Genomic DNA, 22,500 nt, shown 5'->3' with positions numbered 1-22,500 from the left:
CACCTGTACCGTGTGAAGACTGAGGACAGTGTACACATCACTCCTGTACCGTGTGAAGACTGAGGATGGCGTACAGATCACACCTGTACCGTGTGAAGACTGAGGACAGCGTACACATCACACCTGTACCATGTGAAGAATGTGGACAGCGTACACATCACACCTGTAGCGTATGAAGACTGAGGACAGCATACAGATCACACCTGTACCGTGTGAAGAATGTGGACAGCGTACAGATCACATCTGTACCGTATGAAGACTGAGGACAGCGTACAGATCACACCTGTACCGTGTGAAGACTGAGGACAGCGTACACATCACACCTGTACCATGTGAAGAATGTGGACAGCGTACACATCACACCTGTAGCGTATGAAGACTGAGGACAGCATACAGATCACACCTGTACCGTGTGAAGAATGTGGACAGCGTACAGATCACATCTGTACCGTATGAAGACTGAGGACAGCGTACACATCACACCTGTAGCGTATGAAGACTGAGGACAGCGTACAGATCACACCTGTACCGTGTGAAGACTGTGTATTACACATCACCTTCAGCCACATGGAACTCCAGGAAGATCCGTAAATCACGGTGACCTTACTGCTGACCGCTGCGACGTCCTGAGCTTAAATATACACATGGCTCATCTGACCCCACTCAGCAAGATCTAAATCAAAAAAGAACCACTACAAATAAAGAAACTAATCTGATCTACAAAACACATGTGAACAGCAAAGAAACTGCAGAAACGCAGCTAAAGTCCAAACCCCCAGATACGCAGCTCCAGACTCACCAGACGACTGTAGCTTAAAGCAGGTGCTTTCTCCACACTTACTGGAGGCAATGTGGATGATAAAAAATAAAGACTTACCACCTTAATCAACAGACACTGTTTTCATTTGACACTTTATTCAGTTATGTAGCAAACTTTGAGAATATACTAAAACATTAGCGTAGGCCTACGTTTGCTTAATTTTATGCAGTTTCTCTCAGTCACAATTTTCTAAATAAATTGTTTTATAAATAATTTTTTATATAATATACTTCTACAAATAACATTAGCTCATGTTAGCTACTAGCGTTCATGTAAACATGATCAATATTTAATAAATAGCCAGATGATACATCTCCAGATATCTTATTAAGACTGGCCTGCTCTAACTGAACCCGAGAATGCGATGAGGCTGTTTAAACACGAGACCCCTGACGACCTTTCACCTCTTCAGGTTCAGACCAGTAAAGCCTGGTTCCAATTTCCAGCCTGAACAGTACTGACTAACTGGGCGGTGATGTTGGACACTGAAGCTGTCAATCAGCTGGGGCCACGCCCACGAAGTTAAAGGCGATAGAGGAAAAAGGAAAGTTCACACACTCGTTTTAATGTTATTTCTAGGGTACAACAGATTATTGGAAGGTAGCTGGAATATATAACATTCTTTGCAGAAATATTTACATTTAAAAGTCAACTGTGCAGGGCCTTTACACATAACTGCTAAGCTTTTAAAATATTTGGAGCTTTATGAAGGGTTTGTGAAGGGCCTTTGTTTTGTGTGTACTCATAAGCTCATAAAAACAGTTACATGAAAGAACAGTTCCCAGCAGATGCAGTCAGTCTCTTCTGCCTGTCCACCACCCGATCCCCCCCTCCCTCTCTCTCACCTGAACGATGCTCTGCAGGTCTTGTACGTAGGTTTTCTCCGTTTCCAGGATCTCTTGAACCACTCTGTCCACGTAAGGGACTTTCCGCCCCTCCCCTGGATGACCGCCGTCCGCGTCCTCCTGATTCGTCGGCGCAGGCGTCCGTCTTCCCGTCTCCGCCTCCTCCAGCTGACGGGCGGGGACAAGCTCCAACCGGATGGCCCCGGAGTCTTGATCGCGCTCAGGGGTGGAAACCGCACGGCCCCCCAGCGAGCAGTGGCTGTCTCGGGAGGAGGCGGAGGAACAGGTGGAGCCATAGCTGATTGGTCGTTCACTGCAGTGGGAGGAGTCCATGTTTTGCGAGGAACAGCATGTAAGGGTGGAGTTTCTGATAAACCGAGCGGGCGGCCCTAAGACCGTCCCTTCAATAACGGGGAGCTCCGGCAGCAGGAGTAAGACATCAGTGGAGAAAGGGTGCTATTCTGAGAGAGAGAGCGAGAGAGAGAGAGAGAACTAAAGTTAGTCCCACATATTTCTAGTTATTTAGTCCAAAGGTAATGACACAAGGTGGTTTTCTGGATTGTCAACACTAACCTCACACTTACGTTCATGGTCTTTACCACCATGCAAACCATGAACATGTGTGGGGCCCCAGAGACCAGGGGGGCCCTAGGGGGCCCAGAGACCAGGGGGGCCCAGAGACCAGGGGGCCCTAGTGGCCCCAGAGACCAGGGGGGCCCAGAAATGCCAAATCCAACCCTGCTGTAGCTGATATCTCATAGTTCAGTCACTCATGGAATAGGTTCTTCTGAAAGGAAAAGAAGCCATTAGGCTCATTTTAGTGTTTAGTTAGAGGTGCAGGTACCGGCTGTTCTGGGGTCAGTTGAGCGCCGGTTGCATCTTTGCTAATTTGGTACCCACAATACACACAGTACCCAACAGTGGGTACCCACTGTAGGCTACACTCCATAACATGAGCCATAACATAACAGTGTAGACTACACACCAGAATATCATCAGATTGTCAGTTTCTATGTTTAATTTAATATTTAGTATGTGGGTAAAACCATAGGACACCACTCAGGTCTAGACCTCCACGTCCTCGTGGTTAGTTACAGCAGATGCCCCTCCGAGTGCTGTGTGAGAACAAAGGACGCCACAGGAAGAATGGCAGCCCCAACGCACTGGGGAAAACCAAACTAAAACTTCCCAAACAAAACCAGAAAACAGGGAGGAACTTTAATGGCTAAGGGAAGCCTTCAGAGAGAGACAGACTTGAGAGGGGAAAACTGAAGAGGGGAGGGGACGTGTAAAAACACAGACACCCTCGCAGCACAGAAGTGAGGTGTAGCACGAGGGCTCACAGACCTCAATACCTGAAGTCACCATCTAGGAGCTTTGCTCAGAACTTTAGCAAAGACCCAGCACTGAGTGACTGGCTCACTGGGCTTATATAAGGTCTAGCCCAGCTGTTGGGCATCAAGCCTGATTAGTAGCGTGGTTGACTCAAGGCCTCCCTCTGGTGGCCAGAGGGGGCCTCGGCCTGGTGCAAACCCTTGCTTACATTCACAAGTCATCAGATGGATCAAACTGTAGAACAGCTATGAAATCAGCTGATAAGACAGTGGCTGAAAAATGAGGGTAGATAGAATAAGAACTGTCACACAATACATTTTAAGTGCAGAACATGGAGAATTATTGGAACAAGTACCAAATAAGATTTGGACTCAACAGCATACAGATGTAGGTTTAGGTCAATCAGCATGTGAAATACAAATACAAGTAAAACCCAATGCAAAGCTTCCATGGCAGAAACAGTATCCACTTAGTGCGGCATCTTATGAGGGAATAAGGCCACTATTGAAGGATTAGTAACAGCAGCAGTTCTAACTGAAACAAAAAGCCCTTGCAACACCCACTAAGAAAACCTAATTCAGACAAGTGGCGATTAGTACATGATTTGCGTGCAATTAATGCAATAGTACAAGCTGAAACACCAGTAGTACCCGATCCACATACGCTGCTCTCAAATATACCACCAGACACTGTAACAAACTCCCAGACACAGGTAAGTGAGGATCCAGCTTCAAGAGTTTATTGGCACTGACAGGAATGGGTGCGAGGCGGATACGAGTAGCAGTCGTCAACGCAGGGGGGTTCGGACGAGGAGAGTCGAGGGTACTGTTCCCACTGCAAATCAGCAGGCACGTACCTGAGTAATCCAAGGGGCTAAGAACGAAGCGAAGTCTGAGGAGGAAGCAGAGGTCAAAAGCCAGAGGAATCAAATGGAACAACGAACGCTCAGTATGCACGTAGGGATACAATACTTAATGAGTTGGTGGTGGGAAACTGGGATGTTATGAGGGTGTCTGGAATGAGAGACAGGTGTAGCTTATCAGTACTCAGGTGAGTCTGGGCGGGGAAAGGCTAGTGGGCTGGAACGATGCTGTCACAGACACCAAGCATTACACAGTGATAGATTTCTGTTCAGCTTTTATCAGCATACCATTACACAAACAGTGAAGACATTTGTTTGCATTGACCTATGAGGGTAAACAACATACATGTAATAGATTATCACAGGGGTACTGTGAAAGTCCAGCAGTGTTCAGTAGGGTAGTGGCAGCTGACTTAAGTGACACTAAAGTAGAGAGCACCATCCTCCAATATGTAGATGATTTGTTCATTTGTAGAAAGACAAAGGAACAAAGCTAAAATGATTCAGTCACTGTACTGACAGCATTAGCAGAGAAGGGGCATAAAGTTAATAAAGATAAGCTACAGTAGTGTGCAACTGAGGTAGACTACTTAGGCAGACACCTAAAAGGGGGTGAAAGGTCTATCACACCATCCCACATTAAGGCAGTCAGAAATGCACCTAAACCCACAACAGTAGCAGACATGTTCACATGTTTAGGAATGGCTGGATACAGTAGACAGTGGATTTGTGATTTTGCCTTGAAAACTGCCCCTTTAAGAAGACTCATATGTAGTGCAGGTCAACAGAACCTGAAAGGTCAATTAGTTTGGGATGCTGAAGCAGATCAAGCCTTTAAGACTATCAAAACAGATTTATAAACAGAACCAGCTCTGGCAAATCTAGATTACTCTTTTAGTCTTTTCAGTTGTATGTAGCTGCTAGGAATGTCTATGCAAATGCAGTGTTAACTCAAGTAAATAACGGTCAGAATCAGCCCATTGTTTATTTTAATACACAGCTAGATAAAGCTGAACAGGGAATGCCGCCATGCTACCAGGGTTTAGCCGCAGCAGCCTATGCTTATGAAAAACAACATCTAGAACTATGGGACACAAAGCTGAACTATTTACTAGTCATGCATTGCACGCATCACTCACATCCCCGTCGTTTGTAATCACCAATGCTAGATGGACAGGCTATGATGTTATTCTATCAGCACCTGAATTAACAATATGTAGGTGTACGAGAGTGAATCCTGCAACAAGATTGGTTACTCCAGATGAGCGTATGGAACATGATTGTGAAGTAGAAACTACCAGCTTCTTGAAGCCAAGACAGGACTTGTTTAGTGAAGCATTACCATCTATTGACCAGGTTCTGGTTGTAGATGGGTCTTGTTTTAAAGGACCAGAGGGTAATTTAGCGGGATATTCAGTGATTCAGTATAAACCTGATGATGATGAATATGAGACCATCTTCAAGACGAGTGTTCCACAGAGATTATATGTGACCCTGGCAGCCAAATGGACAGGTTTATGTGCCAAAGTTATGCTATTAACGCGATGTTCTGTGATTCCAGTACCAGAATCAGCATTAACGGAAATTCCTCGTTATGCTCAACAAACACATCATCACATTGAAAAGCAAGCTGTAGTACCAGAAAGTTTCGATGATAAAGTTCACCTTGATGCTATCAGAGTTCCTAGGGGTGTTCCAAATGAAATCAAGGCCAGGGATCAAATTGCAACGGGATTTGAATCAGCACTTTTGTGGTTGGGTTACGATAAATAAAAATGTAGATTGGATAAATTACATATATTATAACCAGCAGCGTTTTACTAATTATACTCATGATGCATTATCGGATGTGGCTGAACAATTAAAAGCCCTGCTCAGCACAGTTAGCAGAAATAAAGGCATTGACAAGTGCTTGTCAGGTAACAAAGGGAAAACAATTAACTGTATATACAGATTCTGCATACGCTCATATACAGTTCAGTCTGGGCACAAGGAGGGTTTGTTAGGGCAGATGGAACCCAGATTAGTCATGGACAGGCCACATCTGATTAAAGAATTACAAGCATCAGCCAGTGTGTATGAACAGATAATTGGGGGAAAAGGGGGCGGTTCCATGGCCTTTGGTACGGGCCGCATGGTCTGTATGTAGCTCCAGTGACCTTATTGAAAAGGGGGCGGTTCCATGGTCTTTGGTACAGGCCGCATGGTCTGTATGTAGCTCCAGTGACCTTATTGAAAAGGGGCGGTTCCATGGTCTTTGGTACAGGCCGCATGGTCTGTATGTAGCCCCAGTGACCTTATTGAAAAGGGGCGGTTCCATGGGCCGCATGGTCTGTATGTAGCTCCAGTGACCTTATTGAAAAGAGGGTGGTTCCATGGCCTTTGGTACAGGCCGCATGGTCTGTATGTAGCTCCAGTGACCTTATTGAAAAGGGGGCGGTTCCATGGTCTTTGGTACAGGCCACATGGTCTGTATGTAGCTCCAGTGACCTTATTGAAAAGGGGGCGGTTCCATGGTCTTTGGTACAGGCCACATGGTCTGTATGTAGCTCCAGTGACCTTATTGAAAAGGGGGCGGTTCCATGGCCTTTGGTACGGGCCGCATGGTCTGTATGTAGCCCCAGTGACCTTATTGAAAAGGGGGCGGTTCCATGGTCTTTGGTACGGGCCGCATGGTCTGCATGTAGCTCCAGTGACCTTATTGAATATACTGATACATGACGCTCATGGGCCGACACACGTGCACAGGAAGGAGGTAATAAGGAAAGTTAAGCAAGATTAGTGGTCTCCTTATTTAGAGCACTGTTAAACTAACTGTGCAGTATGTGTTGAATACATTTGTAGAAAGTGGCAGGTCCATTAGGGCATATTCCCTCCCCAGATGGTCCATTTAGACGCATAGTGATGGATTATGCAGATATGGTGAAACCTTTTGGAAAGTTCAGCTACATTTTGTAGGTAGTTGATGTCTTCAGTCGTTGGGTAGAAGCACAAGCTACAGCAAAAGAAGACGCAATATCAGCAGTTAAGTTTCTAATATGAGACGTCATACCCAGATTTGGTATGCCTGATAAAATTAGTTCAGACAATGGCCAACACTTTGTTAATAAAGTGATCAACACTATAGCATAAGCACTTAGAGTGAAGCGCAGACTAGGACGTGTCGATCATCCTCAATCACAGGGTATAGCTGAGCGTCTAAATGGTATTCTGTAAGCTAAGATTGCTAAGTTATGTGCGGATAGCAAACAAAACATTTATTGGCTAAATGCCTTACCATTAGCTTTAATGAGTATGAGAATGACAACTAACCGTAACATCCATCTCATTCCACATGAAATGCTCATGGGACGTCCCGTGCCTTTTACTTATTTAAGGGGACCAACTAAACCTTGAACAACTGTAAGGTGAACCGGGGGAGTATGCAAAGTGCCTCACCAAAATTCTCAAGGAAATCTTCACTCAAGTAAATGTGCAACTGAGGGGCGTAATCAAGAAATTGAAGACGGACTGAAAGAAATACTACCAGGAGATTATGTGTATGTAAAAACTTTCAAGAGAAGTTGGCAGGAACCCAGACGTGAAGGACCTTATATAGTGGTGTTAGCAACACCCACTGCTATAAAGGTGGAGGGATGTCGAGTCTGGATTCATATGAATCACTGCTCTAGGGCCCTGGATTTACTGAAACCAGTGCAACATACAGAAACACAACCACAAGCTCCACTGCCGGACAAGGGACTAGACAATAAAGCTGATGAGACAGAGCCTAGCGCAACTTCCAGACCAGTGACACGCAGTATCACGCGACAAACACCACCTGCTAGACCACTTACAGCCCGTGAGGATCCCAATTGAGAGTCTTGACTACAGATGGTAAACAGTCATTCAGACTCCAACGCAAATAACACAGTAGGGATGAGAGTCTAGCGCCACCAATACTGTCTTCATTGAACATCCTGCGATGATTGGATCACAGGTACATCAAGGACTAACTAGTCAATCATGAAGTTTCCAAGGAACATTGATGGACTGGATTGGGTGAGAAGAATGAACTGTATATTGTTTCTATTGGTTTATATAATTGTTTCTACTATTTGGTTTTCACACAGAAGGAACCCAGTTGGTTGTGATAACATGTCAGGCTGTGATGATCTCATTGTTATAGCGGGCTTGAATCACACGAGTGCTCTTAACTACACCAACCAGACAGGTACCCAGAGGTGTGTACGTCGCAAACACAGCGTTGCCTCCATGCAAAGGATGTATACTGCATTTACACATCCAGATAATGTGTGATTATCATAAGTTAGATACACAGCTCGTACCATTACAAAAGATAGTTGCATTGCATGCGCTAAAAAGGGAAAATCAAGCCAATCATTTGGCCTCTTCGATTTAACTCCTCCACATGCATTAGGGGAATGCCATGCGCCTTCTGGTGTCTGATGTATAAAAGCTGCACCCGTTATGCTTCAATAAGTAGGCCAGAATGCAGGCACTTCCTGAACAGGTATAATAGTATCCTTTCACCCGTCCATGTTATATTGTAGGAGGTAATGAAACTAACATAAAGGCAGAATGGTTAAACAAATATTTCCAGATTGTTTTTATAGTACGGGAGGAACAGGTCCGAAGATGGGAAATCTTTCAGGGAAATGTGAAAGAATTTGGATTTCAGACCATGCCCCTAGCCATGTGAACAGTATAAATGGTACCCTCAACTACTTTGATAATGCGACTGGTGAAATTACATACTTGAGAATTTTGCCTAGTCATGCCCTAATCACCACTTATTGGGACAGTGTAGTGGTTCCTGATGTTTATTGGGACAGTGTAATGGTTCCTGATGTTTATTGGGTATGTGGACATAAGAGATTATATGTGACCCTGGCAGCCAAATGGACAGGTTTATGTGCCAAAGTTATGCTATTAACGCAATGTTCTGTGATTCCAGTACCAGAACCAGCATTAACGGAAACTCATCGTTATGCTCAACACACACATCATCACATTGAAAAGCAAGCTGTAGTACCAGGAAGTTTGGATGATAAAGTTCACATTGATGCTATCAGAGTTCCTAGGGGGGTTCCAAATGAATTCAAGGCCAGGGATCAAATTGCAGCGGGATTTGAATAAGCACTTTTGTGGTGGGTTATGATAAATAAAAATGTAGATTGGATAAATTACATATATTATAACCAGCAGCGTTTTACTAATTATACTCATGATGCATTATCATGAACAATTAAAAGCTACTTCATTAATGAACTGGCAGAATCAGGCTCCCCCCACGAGTCACATGGTACAGCCTGCCGTGTGCAGGGGCGTTCACCCATGTTTGTAGCCACACCCCCGTGAAGGCGCGCACCTGCACGGGATTACGTGTTAATGTGTGTCTGTCTATCTAAACCCCCATCAGTGCGTGCCTCACCGTCGGTCATTGTTAGTCTGCTGTTATGTTAAACACGCATGTAGTCCTTGTTAAGTGCTAGTGTGTTGTGTTAATTAAGTCGTGTCTTTTGTTAATACTGTATGAGTGCCACTAGTGTTGTTTGTGTTTTTTGTTAATAAATGTTTCACCTTATCGAGGGAGTCTGTGCGTCCTGCTCCACGCCCATCGGCACTCGGGCCACCAGATTCGTTACAGTTATTAGCAGAAAAGGGGGGTGTTTGTGTTCTGTTTGGAGAATCCTGCTGCACATTTATTCCTAATAATAATAATAATAATCGCAATAATAATAATAATATTACAGCTCCCAACGGCTCCGTAACGAGAGCTGTATCCAAATTGAAGCCGCTTAAACATGAATTAGCTGAGAATTCGTTTGTTGATTATATTGTTACTGGATGGTTTGAGTCAATGTTGGGCCGATGAAAACAAGTCATTATGTCAGCACTGACTAGTGTGGTAGGGGAATTGCTCTGTTAGCGTTATGCGGCTGCTGCGTTATTCCTTGTGCTAGAGGTTTGATCGTAAGGGCAGTTGATAAATCTGTGTACTGGATATCCACAGTTAACCATCTCTACATTACCCTGGGAAATTACGGCTGTATGTGAGACACAAACTGACACATCTGGATGGTGCTAACTGGGGTTAGGTAACACATTTTAGATTGAGGGTGACATTACAGCTTTAGTTCACCACTGAGCGTATGCCGGTTCTTAGTCTCCCCTTCCAAATAATGGTCCATTTGAGATACTTGATGATAAAGTTGGTTGGCAAAATGAGGTCGTCTCAGCTGGGGGCTTGGGCTTGTTAGATTCCCAGACTTCATCACCAGGGGTGATGTGTTTTATAAATAGTTGGCAACTCAGCAGATAGGTAAGCTATTTTTGTTTTAAGAAGTTTCGTAATAAAAGCTTGAATATCCCGACCTGCTGTGTCACCTATATGGCATCAGCTCCTGGTGCATAGGAGATGACTGAGAATGTGTGGGGATGGTCCCTAGGTAGGCTGGACAGCCAATGACAGGTAAGATCCTGGCCTGAGTACAGGACAACCTAAGGCAGGCGCAGTCACATGACCTGCCACACCCACATGCCTTTAATCATCGGTGATTTGTTGAAGGGGGAAATGCGGGAGAATGAGGGACAGCGGATGGTTTGTTTACTCGTACTCTACACTATGCATGATCATTTAATACCCCACCAGTACATTTGTCATTTTATACTGTTTTCTTTACTGACTTGGATTTCAGTATTTAATCAGTATTAAACTAGTCAATTAACCCAATCTATTAAGTACATAATCAAACTATTAAACAATATATCATTAAAAGTATAATCAATTAACCCACACTATTAGATATATAATCAAACTATAAAACACTATATCTTTAAAATATAGTCAATTAAGCAACACTATTATGTACATAATAAACTATTAAACACTATATCATTAAAAGTACAGTCAATTAACCCACACTGGTACACACACACACACACACACACACACACACACACACACACACACACACACACACACACACACATATATATATATATATACATACATACACACACGTATACATACACACACACAGTATATAATCAAACTATTAAACACTATATCATTAAAAGTACTGTCAATTAACCCACAATATTAGATACATAATCAAAATATTAAACAGTATACCATTAAAAGTATAGTCAATTAACCCACACTATTATGTACACAATTAAACTATTAAACACTATATCATTAAAAGTAGTCAATTAACCCACACTATTAAATACCTAATCAAACTTAAACACTATATCATTAAACGTATAGTCAATTAACCCACACTATTAAGTACATAATGAAAGTACTAAACACTATATCATTAAAAGTACAGTTAATTAACCCAAATTATTAAGTATAGAAGCAAACTATTAAACACTATATCATTAAAAGTATATTGAATTAACCCACACTATTAAATACATAATCCAACTATTAAACACTATATCATTAAAAGTATAGTCAATTAACCTACACTATTAAGTATATAAACAAACTATTAAACAATATATCATTAAAAGTATAGTCAAAGTATAGTCATTCTAATGCTCCTCAAACATTAATTAACAGTCCTGTTCATTAACACTGGACTAGACTTCAATACCAGGCTGAAACAGCGTTAGCCACCACTCAGTCAGCAAACAACCATTAAACGAGAACGACTCCCAGCTCACCAACCTCCACCTTCTGTTCTACGCCCCCACAAATACAGGAAGCCCCGCCCCTCAAATACAGCAAGCCCCGCCCCAGGCTAAACCAATATCTCAGGCAGGTGGCTCTACAGAAGAACAATAAACTCAGCCTCAGTATATTACAATAATTAACAGTCAGTCCTGTGCACAGGTCAATGACCATTACATCAACACGATCACCGATCACTCTGCATGTGTTCTTCTTTGGCAGCTCCCTTCCCTCGTACGGCCGTGGACCCTTCTGACCTGCACAAGGGTTGGAGCTGCTCCAGCTTCTACTCGTCTGGAACCAGGAGCTCAGGTAGGTCTACTTCTCTGACTCACTGGTGTTGTATCAGGTGTGTCTACTGTCTCTACAGGCAGGTGACATGGTGATGGCAGGTCTCTGACTTCATCACAGGGTGGCTGTGGGTGTGTCTGCATGTCCACGTCTGTGTGTGTGTGTGTATGCGTGTGTGTGCGTGTGTGTGCGTGTGTGTATGTGCGTGTGTGTGTGCATGTGTGTGTGTGCATGTGTATGTGTGCGTGTGTGTGTGTGTGTGTGTGTATGCATGTGTGTGCACACACACACACACACGCATGAATGCTCGCACACATACATACATACACACATATATAAATAAATTCATTTAATAAAAGTAACATTAAAACAACTCAGGTTATTCCAAATAGAGTCATCCACATCCATTATATGCACACACACACAAAAACACACACACAGACACACACACACACACCTGGGTTGGGTTGTAGGTATTCTGTAGTTTTGGTCATAATGTCCAGCACTGCTCTGCTTGTTGTGTCCACTTTCTGCACACACACACACACACACACACACACACACACACACACACACACACAATCAACATTTTACACAAAGACACACACCTATACCTACTGGAAGAGAAAACTGATTTATCAGCACTGTTCAGGCACTGTGTGATGGAGAGATGCGTGTCATCACCCCAGACACAGAGCTCTATCGTTGTCATAGCAACAGGACGAAATCAGACGAAAACAGCTCAGGCTGGCATTGGTCAGGGGGCAGTGTAAACAAATAAATACGACTTCTAACACACAGATATCTACAGTGGGGTCTGTATCTATACTACACAGACAGCTACAGTGGGGTCTGTATCTATACTACACAGACAGCTACAGTGGGGTCTGTATCTATACTACACAGACAGCTACAGTGGGGTCTGTATCTATACTACACAGACAGCTACAGTGAGGTCTGTATCTACACTACACAGACAGCTACAGTGAGATCTCTATCTATACTACACAGACAGCTACAGTGGGGTCTCCATACTAAACAGACAGCTACAGTGGAGTCTCTATACTACACAGACAACTACAGTGGGGTCTCTATCTATACTACACAGACAGCTACAGTGGGGTCTCTATCTACACTACACAGACAGCTACAGTGGGGTCTGTATCTATACTACACAGACAGCTACAGTGGGGTCTGTATCTATACTACACAGACAGCTACAGTGAGGTCTGTATCTACACTACACAGACAGCTACAGTGAGATCTCTATCTATACTACACAGACAGCTACAGTGGGGTCTCCATACTAAACAGACAGCTACAGTGGAGTCTCTATACTACACAGACAACTACAGTGGGGTCTCTATCTATACTACACAGACAGCTACAGTGGGGTCTCTATCTACACTACACAGACAGCTACAGTGGGGTCTGTATCTATACTACACAGACAGCTACAGTGGGGTCTGTATCTATACTACACAGACAGCTACAGTGGGGTCTCTATCTATACTACACAGACAGCTACAGTGGGGTCTCTATCTACACTACACAGACAGCTACAGTGGGGTCTGTATCTATACTACACAGACAGCTACAGTGGGGTCTGTATCTATACTACACAGACAGCTACAGTGGGGTCTCTATCTATACTACACAGACAGCTACAGTGGGGTCTCTATCTACACTACACAGACAGCTACAGTGGGGTCTGTATCTATACTACACAGACAGCTACAGTGGGGTCTGTATCTATACTACACAGACAGCTACAGTGGGGTCTGTATCTATACTACACAGACAGCTACAGTGGGGTCTGTATCTATACTACACAAACAGCTACAGTGGGGTCTGTATCTATACTACACAGACAGCTACAGTGGGGTCTGTATCTATACTACACAGACAGCTACAGTGGGGTCTGTATCTATACTACACAGACAGCTACAGTGGGGTCTGTATCTATACTACACAGACAGCTACAGTGGGGTCTGTATCTACACTACACAGACAGCTACAGTGAGATCTCTATCTATACTACACAGACAGCTACAGTGGGGTCTCCATACTAAACAGACAGCTACAGTGGAGTCTCTATACTACACAGACAGCTACAGTGGGGTCTCTATCTATACTACACAGACAGCTACAGTGGGGTCTCTACACTACACAGACAGCTACAGTGGAGTCTGTATCTATACTACACAGACAGCTACAGTGGGGTCTCTTTCTATACTACACAGACAGCTACAGTGGGGTCTGTATCTACACTACACAGACAGCTACAGTGGGGTCTGTATCTATACTACACAGACATCTACAGTGGGGTCTGTATCTATACTACACAGACAGCTACAGTGTCAGGTAAATGTAATGCATATGACCTTTTTAATTTGACACTTCATTAGCATATTGGCTGAGCCGTTTTTTTCAGAAACCAAAGTACAAACAGGGAGATATAAATAAAACAATAAATATATAATATATAAACAAACCACATAAATAAAAAGGAGACTCACCCTCACAGTCCAACACAAGCATTTTACTGTATTTGTGTGAGTGTGTGCTTGACAAAGAGTGGGACCAGTTTCTATATCATCAGATAGAAAATACTGCCTGCCTGCTTGCCTGCGCCAACACACGCTTGACTTTTAGCCAGAAGACATGCATCAGATACATTTTTGTTCCTTTTCTTACTTTAACACACACAGTTTGGTGTCCTGCTACTGCAGTGTGATTACAATTGAGTGTCCTGCTACTGCAGTGTGATTACAGTTGAGTGTCCTGCTACTGCAGTGTGATTACAGTTGAGTGTCCTGCTACTGCAGTGTGATTACAGTTGAGTATCCTGCTACTGCAGTGTGATTACAGTTGAGTGTCCTGCTACTGCAGTGGGTTAATGCCAAACTCTCCCAAGAGTGTATTAGCTTGAAACAGCATGTAACATGAAACAAAACACTTCATCAAACAGGAAGTAGAGACCATTTCCAACTCAATCAGTTTCTCTCTCTGCCCTTCACATCTACCTTTCTCACACACACACACACACACACACACACACACACACACACACACACACACACACACACACACACACACACACACACACTCACTCACACTCTGTAACCTTATGTTATTCTTACCCACTAATCACTCATTCAGATAGTTCATGCAGTCCCACTTGTCAAACATACAGCACTGTGTCTCTTTAAACTGTAGTCTACTAGACCACAGAATGCTCAGTGGACCGGGTTCATGTAACTCTACTCACAGACAATGTCTGTCTTTAAGAGTACTATTTTCAAATGTTTAAATTAAGTGTGTTTAATTTAATCTAAACCTGCTCCAACCTTAAACAATCACATCTACATCTATCTAAACAGTTATCTACTGCACCATATATCTACTACACCATATATCTACTGCACCATATATCTACTGCACCATTATCTACTGCACCATTATCTACTACACCATTATCTACTACACCATATATAATCTACTACACCATATATCTACTACATCATTATCTACTACACCATAATCTACTACACCATATATCTACTGCACCATTATCTACTATAACATATATCTACTACACCATATATCTATTGCACCATTATCTACTACACCATATATCTACTGCACCATATATCTACTACACCATATATCTACTACACCATATATCTACTACATCATTATTTACTACACCATTATCTACTACACCATATATAATCTACTACACCATATATCTACTACACCATAATCTACTGCACCATATACATACTGCACCATTATCAACTACACCATATATCTACTGCACCATTATCTACTACACCATAATCTACTGCACCATATATACACTACACCATATATCCACTACACCATATACATACTGCACCATTATCTACTACACCATTATCTACTACACCATAATCTACTGCACCATTATCTACTACACCATAATCTACTACACCATATATCTACTGCACCGTATACATACTGCACCATTATCTACTACACTATATATCTGCTGCACCATATGTCTTCTACACCATAACCTACTGCACCATTATCTACTACACCATAATCTACTACACCATAATCTACTGCACCATATACATACTGCACCGTTATCTACTACACCATTATCTACTACACCATATATAATCTACTACACCATAATCTACTACACGATATATCTACTGCACCATATACATACTGCACCATTATCTACTACAACATATATCTACTGCACCATATATCTACTACACCATTATCTACTACACCATAATCTACTACACCATATATCTACTGCACCATTATCTACTACACCATAATTACTACACCATAATTACTACACCATTATCTACTGCATCATTATCAACTGCACCATATCCACTACACCATATACATACTGCACCATTATCTACTACAACATATATCTACTGCACCATATATCTACTACACCATTATCTACTACACCATAATCTACTACACCATATATCTACTGCACCATAATTACTACACCATAATTACTACACCATTATCTACTGCACCATATATCTACTGCACCATTATCTACTGCACCATAAATCTACTACACCATATATCTACTACACCATAATCTACTACACCATATATCTACTACACCATAATCTATAACACCATAATCTACTACACCATAATCTACTACACCATAATCTACTGCACCATAATATACTACACCATATATCTACTGCACCATTATCTACTACACCATATGTCTTCTACACCATATATCTACTACACCATATTATCTACTGCACCATATATCTACTACATCATTATCTACTACATCATTATCTACTACACCATATATCTACTGCACAATTATCTACTGCACCATATATCTACTGCACCGTATATTTACTACACAATTTGTTTTCCATAATGTCTTTTCCATTACCTACATCTTATATTTCATAAACTTTGAAGTATAACTATTAATGCGATCCATTGCAGTGATGTAATCATTATAATTTTATACATGGCAGTTGGGAAAAGCTTTAAAAGCCTTGCTTGATTTACGATGTTCCTAATTTAGCAAATTTTGTTTTAAGAAAACATTTTACAAACATGTGCACCCATCACTCCCCACTCTGTATGGATAATGCACGAGGTCCATATTGATCATATTTCTGTTTTTATGAAGACAGTGTGAGCGCGTGCACGGAGCTACCGCGCGCCTCTCCCGTCGTGGAGACACAAGTGTCCTGTCTTCCTCCCGGCTGAGAAACCAGTTACGGGACATTTTATTTGTCCAGTAGTTATAGCGAGTGTTACGGTATCTATTACGGATTGGTGCGGAAACACAGATTTCCAAATTCGTAATAAAGTGTAAGGGATTGTTGCTAAAGCTTCAGAGCTAATAGAGTTAACTTGGGTTATGCTCAGAGAACTATCACAGATTCCTGTCCTCCAGGGCACCAGTTCTCTGATGTTCACTGATGACACCTTTGTATGGGCATGTTTTATAGTTTCATAACGACACAAGCAGGCCTACGCTGTTAGACTGTACAAACGTTGAGATGATGGAGTTTAGCAGGTAATCATATTACAGACGTGCCAAAAACACATTATGAAACATGATCTTTTTATACTAACTTCCACCTGAAGTCCGCATTTCTCTTGTTAGACTACCAGATAACAGTAATAACCAGAACGCTACCACGACAGGCCCGGTGCTCTGCTATTATAACAGGCCTGGTTAAGAAGAATTGATCTGTTTATTCTAATGGTGGTTTCCACCCAGTAGATCTATAACGCTATAACACGCTAAAAGCGCACTGGCTCTTGACGCTCAGCTCCGTAAGCTAACAGACTCGGATGCGTTATTTCTCTACAGCGGTGTTTGTAAGCGGGGTTGGTCTCCGCCCTCGCTGTGCGCTGCCGGTCCCGTTTCCGACACTGAAAGAACAGATTCGGCTCTCACCTGCGTCGCTTTGTGAAACTGCTTTTTCAGCCCTGCCACGGACATCGCCTCTGAGGTGTTGCTCTGGAAATGGAGCGGATAAAACGACCCGTTGTTGGCGCACAGCGATGTCGGTGAGACTCGCCAGCTGACGTCGTTGATTGACGGGTGTCGTAGCATCTGCCGTGACGTCACGGTTCACGGACACGCCCTACACGGGAGCTGGTGCGCTGGTGTGAGCCACAGGACCAGCGGCACATCGCTGCTGTGGAGGTTACAGACTCAAATGGGCTCTCAGAACCGACAGTGTAGGAGAGGTAACGATTCTACCATCGTGACGGTGTCCCACAACGCTGAGTTCAGGACCTCGGACAGCGAAACGCTGTGACCTCACTGCACCGCACACGCATAACAGAAAAAACACAGCAACCTCACACAGCCCATGTTATATTATACTACACACAGGCCATACTACACTAGACTACACCACACACAGCCCATACTACACCACACATAACCCATACTACACTATACTACACCTCACACAGCCCATACTACACTATACTATACCACACACAGCCCATATTATACTACACCACACACAACCTATATTATACCACACACAGTCCATACTACACTATACTACACCACACACAGCCCATACTACACCACACATAACCCATACTACACTATACTACACCACACACAGCCCATACTACACTATACTATACCACACACAGCCCATATTATACTACACCACACTATACTGCACCACACACAACCTATATTATACCACACACAGTCCATACTACACTATACTACACCACACACAGCCCATACTACACCACACAACCCATACTACACTAGACTACACCACACACAGCCCATACTACACCACACAACCCATACTACACTAGACTACACCACACACAGCCCATACTACACCACACAACCCATACTACACTAGACTACACCACACACAGCCCATACTACACCACACATAACCCATACTACACTAGACTACACCACACACAGCCCATACTACACCACACATAACCCATACTACACTAGACTACACCACACACAGCCCATACTACACTATACTATACCACACACAGCCCATATTATACTACACCACACACAACCTATATTATACCACACACAGTCCATACTACACTATACTACACCACACACAGCCCATACTACACCACACATAACCCATACTACACTATACTTTACCACACACAGCCCATACTACACTATACAACACCACACACAACCCATACTATACACTATACTACACACAACGCAAACTATAATACATTATACTACACTAAACTACACACAACCCATAAAATACACAACCCTTACTACAGTATACCACTACACATAACCCATAATATACACACTCATACTACACTATACACAACCGATAATACACACAATCTTTTCTACACTATAGTACACTACACATAACCCATAACATACACAACCCATATTACTCTATACACTACACACAACCCATAATATACACATTCCATTCTTCACTATATTACACTACACACAACCCATAATATATATAACTCACACTACACTACATGTAACCCTTATTAAACTATACTACATTACAGTGTATACAACCCATAATGTACACAACCCATACCACTCTATACCACACCACACCACACACACCCTGTACTATACACAACCAGCACAGCGGCTTGGTGGGTAGCACATTTCCCTCTCAGCTCTGGGTGGAGTTTCCATCTTCTGTCTGTGTGGGTTGATTGGTTGACTACACACAACCCATCTTAGAAGCAAAATGAAAATCTATTTTTGGTGGGAATCTAACATTTTAATTACTAGTATGCTCCTTGTGCTGATTGTAAATCTCTTATTTTAGCATACAGAGCTGTTCCTGGTTTAGGTCCAGTTCACCTCTGTGGCCTGGTGAAGTCTCCTGCTCTCTGTACCCTGTTAGTTCTCTCTCTCTACAGAAGCTTCCTGCCAGACTTAATCCAGATGTGTAAGAGCGTTTCCCTGCAGAACACCTGGACTCTGGAATGTTCTACCTCACCCCGTTCAAAACACTCCTGCTGAGGATGGATCTTTAGTGGTGGTATGGTAGTGCTTTGTGTTTAAGAAAAGTACTTTATAAATTGAAATTAGTGTTCTTATTATTATGAACAACTATGTGTATTTTTTTCTGTGTGTATGTATCACAAATGAGACAAGTGAGAAAAAATAACTTTATTGGATTTAAAATTGTTATATGGCAGGATTATACATTTGTTGTTAGTAAGTATATGAGCAAATCATTGCCAGTACACATTTCAGTATACTGATTGTTTTTTGCTTTTATACTTTAAGACTAAACTTAAAAAGTACAGTTTAATACAGTAACTGTACATGATAAAGGACTGGTATATATACATATACAGTACATGATATAGGACTGGTATATGTACATATACAGTACATGATAAAGGACTGGTATATATACATATACAGTACATGATAAAGGACTGGTATATGTACATATACAGTACATGATATAGGACTGGTATATGTACATATACAGTACATGATAAAGGACTGGCATATGTACATATACCTGTACATGATAAAGGACTGCTATATGTACATGATAAAGGACTGGTATATGTACATATACAGTACATGATATAGGACTGGTATATGTACATATACAGTACATGATAAAGGACTGGTATATGTACATATACAGTACATGATAAAGGACTGGTATATATACATATACAGTACATGATAAAGGACTGCTATATGTACATATACATGTACATGTACATGATAAAGTGGCAGAATTCTTTACTCAGTATGTACATGTAACAGAGTTCATCACATGTGGTGATGACCAACACAGAACACTGCAGTCAGAGCGAATGTACACACACACACACACACACACACACACACACACACACACACACACACACACACACACACACACACACACACACACACACACACACACACACACACACAATCATAGGCATACAAGGGCATGTAGAGGGGTGTGGTTGGTGTGTGTGGTTAAGGGGAACAGGGTGTGTAAAGGGGTGTGGTTGGTGTGTGTGGTTAAGGGGAACAGGGCGTGTAGAGGGGTGTGGTTGGTGTGTGTGGTTAAGGGGAACAGGGCGTGTAGAGGGGTGTGGTTGGTGTGTGTGGTTAAGGGGAACAGGGCGTGTAGAGGGGTGTGGTTGGTGTGTGTGGTTAAGGGGAACAGGGTGTGTAGAGGGTGTGGTTGGTGTGTGTGGTTAAGGGGAACAGGGTGTGTAGAGGGTGTGGTTGGTGTGTGTGGTTAAGGGGAACAGGGTGTGTAGAGGGTGTGGTTGTTGTGTGTGGTTAAGGGGAACAGGGTGTGTAGAGGGGTGTGGTTGGTGTGTGTGGTTAAGGGGAACAGGGTGTGTAGAGGGTGTGGTTGGTGTGTGTGGTTAAGGGGAACAGGGTGTGTAGAGGGTGTGGTTGTTGTGGAGAGCTTGTTCACTGGAGATCCAGCGCTGGGGAAGAATCTTGTCAGGTGTCTCCTGGATGTGGATGTGAAGGATCGTCATTCCTCTCTGTGAGAAACTCCAGGACACGTCAGACTGTTTCAGATTCTTTAAGACAGAACAGGACAACATGATCAGATATGAGACACAAAGTCAGCCACACAGTGTAAACACCATCTCTCTCTCTCTCTCACAGAAATATTAAATGCAAACGTTCTGAAGTACAACAATATGTACGCTGCCTCAGGCAGCTCACATTAACAGCTGTTTTTCTCTTGATAAGATACAATAAGATGGTCTGTCAGATTACTCAGAAAGTCATTTAGCATTCAGGCAGCTCATAATATATAAAACACACATTACACATGTTACACAGAACTCTCAAGTCTTCTTATGAGAATATACTCATTCACACGGCCTGTTATCTTTGTTAAGTAGCAAAACTGACTGAGCTATAATAGAGTTCTTGAACCCGAGTTTTGCTCGAGGGACTCCAACCCTACATAGTACACGAAATCATTACTACATTACAGCACACATCATATTCACTGTTTATTACATGTGAGGATCAGAGGAAATACTGTACACTAGTCTGCCACGCCTACAGGCCGGAGCGTTCCCCGTTTCCCTGGCAACCTAGTCACCTCCGTGTTTTCCAGTTTTCCTCTGTTTCCATGATTCCCTGTCTCCTCCGCTTTCTCTCCAGCTGTTCCTAGTTTGTCTCTAATTGTGGGCCCATGTAAACCTTGTTCCTGCGTTCGTTTGTCGGTCATAGTTTCCGTGTTTCCCGCTAGATCTCGCTTCTAGTTCCTATTCCTCATGTCCTTTTTCCCGGCGCTCCGTTAATCTGCCCCGTCTGTCTGTGTTGCTCTCCCTGGTCATCTTCTGTAGTTCTCTGCTGTTCTCTCGTCTGTTCTACTGTCTCGCTGCTTTCCCCGTTAATATTTGCTTGTTTGGTTCTGCTTTCGTTCTCCCATCGCTTCGCTTGTTTGTTTCCTCCTAATACATGTGTGCAGGTGTTATCTGCTTTTCTTTGTTTTTAGTACTTGTGTTTGTCTAGCGTATGTAGTGCGGTTCTCTCTGCATGTTCTAGTTTTAGACCTCTTCGCTGTTCTCCGTTAGTCTTTCCTTTATGTTTCATGCCGTTGTTCTCTAGTTCTCGCCCTTACCCTGTTAG

General features: G+C 42.7%; 2 protein-coding genes across 11 annotated transcripts in view; both read right to left on the bottom strand.

Annotated features, from left to right (window-relative positions):
* Positions 1-20,731, bottom strand: part of LOC145653026 (pleckstrin homology domain-containing family G member 1-like) — a 29,337-nt gene extending 8,606 nt beyond the window's left edge. Inside the window, exons 1-2 of the mRNA XM_081704928.1 lie at positions 17,815-20,731; positions 1,666-2,126 (exon numbers count right to left, since the gene is read on the bottom strand). Of these exons, the coding sequence (XP_081561054.1) occupies positions 1,666-1,998 (333 nt within the window). The 5' untranslated portion in view covers positions 1,999-2,126; positions 17,815-20,731. The remainder of the gene's footprint in view (positions 1-1,665; positions 2,127-17,814) is intronic.
* Positions 20,644-22,500, bottom strand: part of LOC113569398 (uncharacterized) — a 35,791-nt gene continuing 33,934 nt past the window's right edge. For 9 of the 10 annotated variants that reach the window (XM_081704920.1, XM_081704921.1, XM_081704925.1 and 6 more), the window contains one exon: positions 20,644-21,419. In XM_081704920.1, the coding sequence (XP_081561046.1) occupies positions 21,383-21,419 (37 nt within the window). In that variant the 3' untranslated portion in view covers positions 20,644-21,382. Of the gene's footprint in view, positions 21,432-22,500 lie in introns of all 10 variants that reach the window. The other variant, XM_081704922.1, reaches the window with a different exon arrangement.

This window comes from Electrophorus electricus, chromosome 21 (genome assembly GCF_041902795.1).
Source record: "Electrophorus electricus isolate QZ-2024a chromosome 21, ASM4190279v1, whole genome shotgun sequence".
Taxonomy (NCBI): domain Eukaryota; kingdom Metazoa; phylum Chordata; class Actinopteri; order Gymnotiformes; family Gymnotidae; genus Electrophorus; species Electrophorus electricus.
The sequence above is the reverse complement of the archived record's forward strand: the minus strand, read 5'-3'. Positions and strand labels throughout refer to the sequence as shown.